The sequence below is a fragment of the Merops nubicus genome, unplaced genomic scaffold (assembly GCF_000691845.1).
Source record: "Merops nubicus isolate BGI_N331 unplaced genomic scaffold, ASM69184v1 scaffold15361, whole genome shotgun sequence".
Lineage (NCBI taxonomy): Eukaryota > Metazoa > Chordata > Aves > Coraciiformes > Meropidae > Merops > Merops nubicus.
The window spans coordinates 10235-13029 of record NW_008587713.1 but is presented as its reverse complement, the minus strand read 5'-3'; the positions used below and the strand labels follow the sequence as shown (position 1 = coordinate 13029).

The window sequence follows — 2795 nt, the reverse complement described above, 5'->3', positions numbered from 1 at the left end:
AATTCTTTAATCAGATTGTGGGAATACGTCTGTGGAAACAGAGTTGCATAGGGCTCAAGACACTGTTGCAATGCTCTTCTACAGGAGCTCTTTCCATATGGGTCCCTTTCATCCTCAGGTGGTCAGTGAAAACTAAGAGGTGCTTTCTCCCCACAGAACACCTATGTGCTGCTCAACAGAATGACTCTGCCTATGATAGCCCAGATCCTGAAGCTGAAGGCAGCCCCTGTACCTCTCAGATGGAGCAGCCCAAAGGGAGAAGCACTAGTGTGAACAGAAGATATCCACCATGCGTCTCTGCCCCTTCACGGACTAATTTCAGAAATGACATCAGCACAATGGATAGAAGGTACTCGGAGCCAGACCTATCCTTCCAGGACCGCCTTGAAGGCAGGATAAGGAAACAGAAGCTAAACAAAAGTGAGGACAATTTTCCAGTTCAGCAGAAACAGCTAGGATTGGAGTCACTGGAGAAACGGCTTGCAATCTTACCTTCACAATTATCAACTGACTCTCTACCTAAAACATCTTCCAGTTGCTCCCTGGAGAGCTCTGATGGTTCAGTCTTCACCAGCTCCCCAGTAGTTTCGCCCTCTAGTCCCAAGAAAACCTTTTTAAATAGGCCCCAATCCTTTTCCACCAAAGCTACCGAAGACTGCAATACACCCAACAGAGAGATCAAAAAGCATTCTGTGTCATTCTCTTTTGCAAACCGCAGGAAAACACTATTGAAAACCCAGAGCTGGGGGCCTGGAAAAAACATGTTTTTTCAGAGAGACACTTTCACAAAGAAGGAAGATCAGTTCTCCTGCAGAGTTGTACAGGAGAACAGCCTTGACAATGACAAACCATTGCCTGCGGCATATCAGCCAAGGCCCCGTTTCAGGTCAGCTGATGAAGTGTTCAGAGAGGTAGACCAGAGGAATCCTGGAAGACCACCCTCTTATGAAGAGGCCACCAAAATTCCCTCCCACAACCTCACAGTTCAAACGATGAGATTAAAGATGTCAAACCAAGACACTTTGCTGCCCCATCCATGCAGCAGCCATGCACAGGTCACAGCATACACAGCTCTAAGGGATCTACCCAGTGGCAGAGCTTCTGCAGCAAAGGATTCCAACGTGGAAACTGAAACCCTGAGCATCACTGTGGGAGTAAACTCCCGTGTGAGTTTACCTGTGACCCCAGGAGTTTACCGATTAAGAGCCATGTCTGAATCCTGTCAAAAGAAGAAACTTGAGTATGTGGCTCGGAGATGCAGCCAGCCAGTCTTTGAGGTAGATCAGATCCCGTATGCTAAGGAATCCTATGTTTAAAAAACCTATCCCTGCTCTTCTCACTGTATAAAGTAAAATATTGTAAAAATAGGCATTTTGCCTATCTGTTGTAAGATTTACTTTGAAGGACTGAGAATAAGCTAGCTCTGTGTGAACTTTTTTTTCTTGAGGCTCTCCTGAAGTATCTGTCAGCTCAATGTGTCACATTCTTTCACCTCAAGAGGTGGTACTGGGGAAGACCTGTGTAAAAATTTGAGTGTGCTGTACATAAACCATTGTGTGGGAAAACTAGTTAGTAATTGATAAACTGTTGTGTTTGTATCCTGAAAAGGACAATTAAAAGGTTGGCAGGTCCAAAACCTGTCCTACCTTCCTTTTCTTTTCTTTGTGGTCACAGACTCTATGCCATTTGTCACGTGTGTGTGCCAGGTTGATGTAATGCTTTATTGATTTTCTGCATTAAGAAGTGGGCAAGCTGTTACCCTAACTGGGGAAGAGCTGTTTTGTCATCAAGGCCACTTCAGTACTCTTTCATAAACCCCCTGTATCTGCTGTCATTCCCTCTTCCTGCTTGTTGGTGATGAGAAAGATCTGACCACTAACCAGCATTAGTGTTGTATGCCAAACCTGGATTCAGATCACTGAAGCCCTACAGGGTCATTATGGGAACGTATCTCATGTGTCCTCAGGTGGTTTTACTCTAAGTAAACAGGATGGGCTAACCAGAACGAAGAAGTATCTTCAGATTTGCTTTAATGAGGGGAAAAAAAGCCGAACAACAAAACCTCCTGTAAGGAAGCATTCTGGATTCCAGCTTTAAATATTTAAAGCTGCATCTTGTTTAGGAAAAAAAAAAACAAACAAACAAAGCAAAGCAAAGCAAAACAAAACAGAAACACCAATGGGTGGCATCTTATAACCTTGTAAAAGTGACTGGAAGTGCAATGTGTTTTTACATGTAGGAACTTGTTTTGATTAGCACTTATCTCTGCTTTTATGGCTCAGCATAGCCTTGAACCAGGAGCAGGGAGACTTGTTTTTCTTTGTTGTAACTTCACTACAATAAAACATTTTTCTGCATGAATGCTAAACTGTCCATTGTCTGTTCTTAAAATATCTGTGCCCTATATGTACTTTACCTACTTTTATACTATTCTACAGGCATTGCAGGTCTGCTTGGATGACATGGTGTATGTAAGTAGCAGGAAGGAAAGCAACTGGCCAGCAGCATCACCACTATTTTTGTTGCAAGAGGCTGCAGGCCAGATTTTGAGAACTAATTCCTCTCTGTCAGAAAAACAAGTTACATAGCTATGCATTGGCAGTTATCAGTGGGGTGGAGTGGGAGCTGCAAAGAGGTGATGCTGCTCCAGAAGCAGAGCAGATTAGAAAAGAGCATACCAGCATCTCAGGTATTATGCTTTCTGGGTGCAGGTGTACATAGGACACAGAGAAAGGGGAAGAAGAGTACCTGGCCTGACAGGAGAAATATGAAAAGGGCCATACTGTTAGGCTGAA

The 2795-nt window shown here is 43.8% G+C and overlaps 1 protein-coding gene across 1 annotated transcript; it reads left to right on the top strand.

Annotated features, from left to right (window-relative positions):
- Positions 1 to 156: 156 nt before the first annotated feature.
- LOC103781322 (T-cell activation Rho GTPase-activating protein-like) lies at positions 157 to 1316 on the top strand (the record flags this gene model as incomplete). The annotated part of the gene is made up of 1 exon (XM_008949033.1): positions 157 to 1316. A coding segment is annotated over one exon (1160 nt), but the record flags the coding sequence as incomplete, so codon positions are not given.
- Positions 1317 to 2795: the final 1479 nt, after the last annotated feature.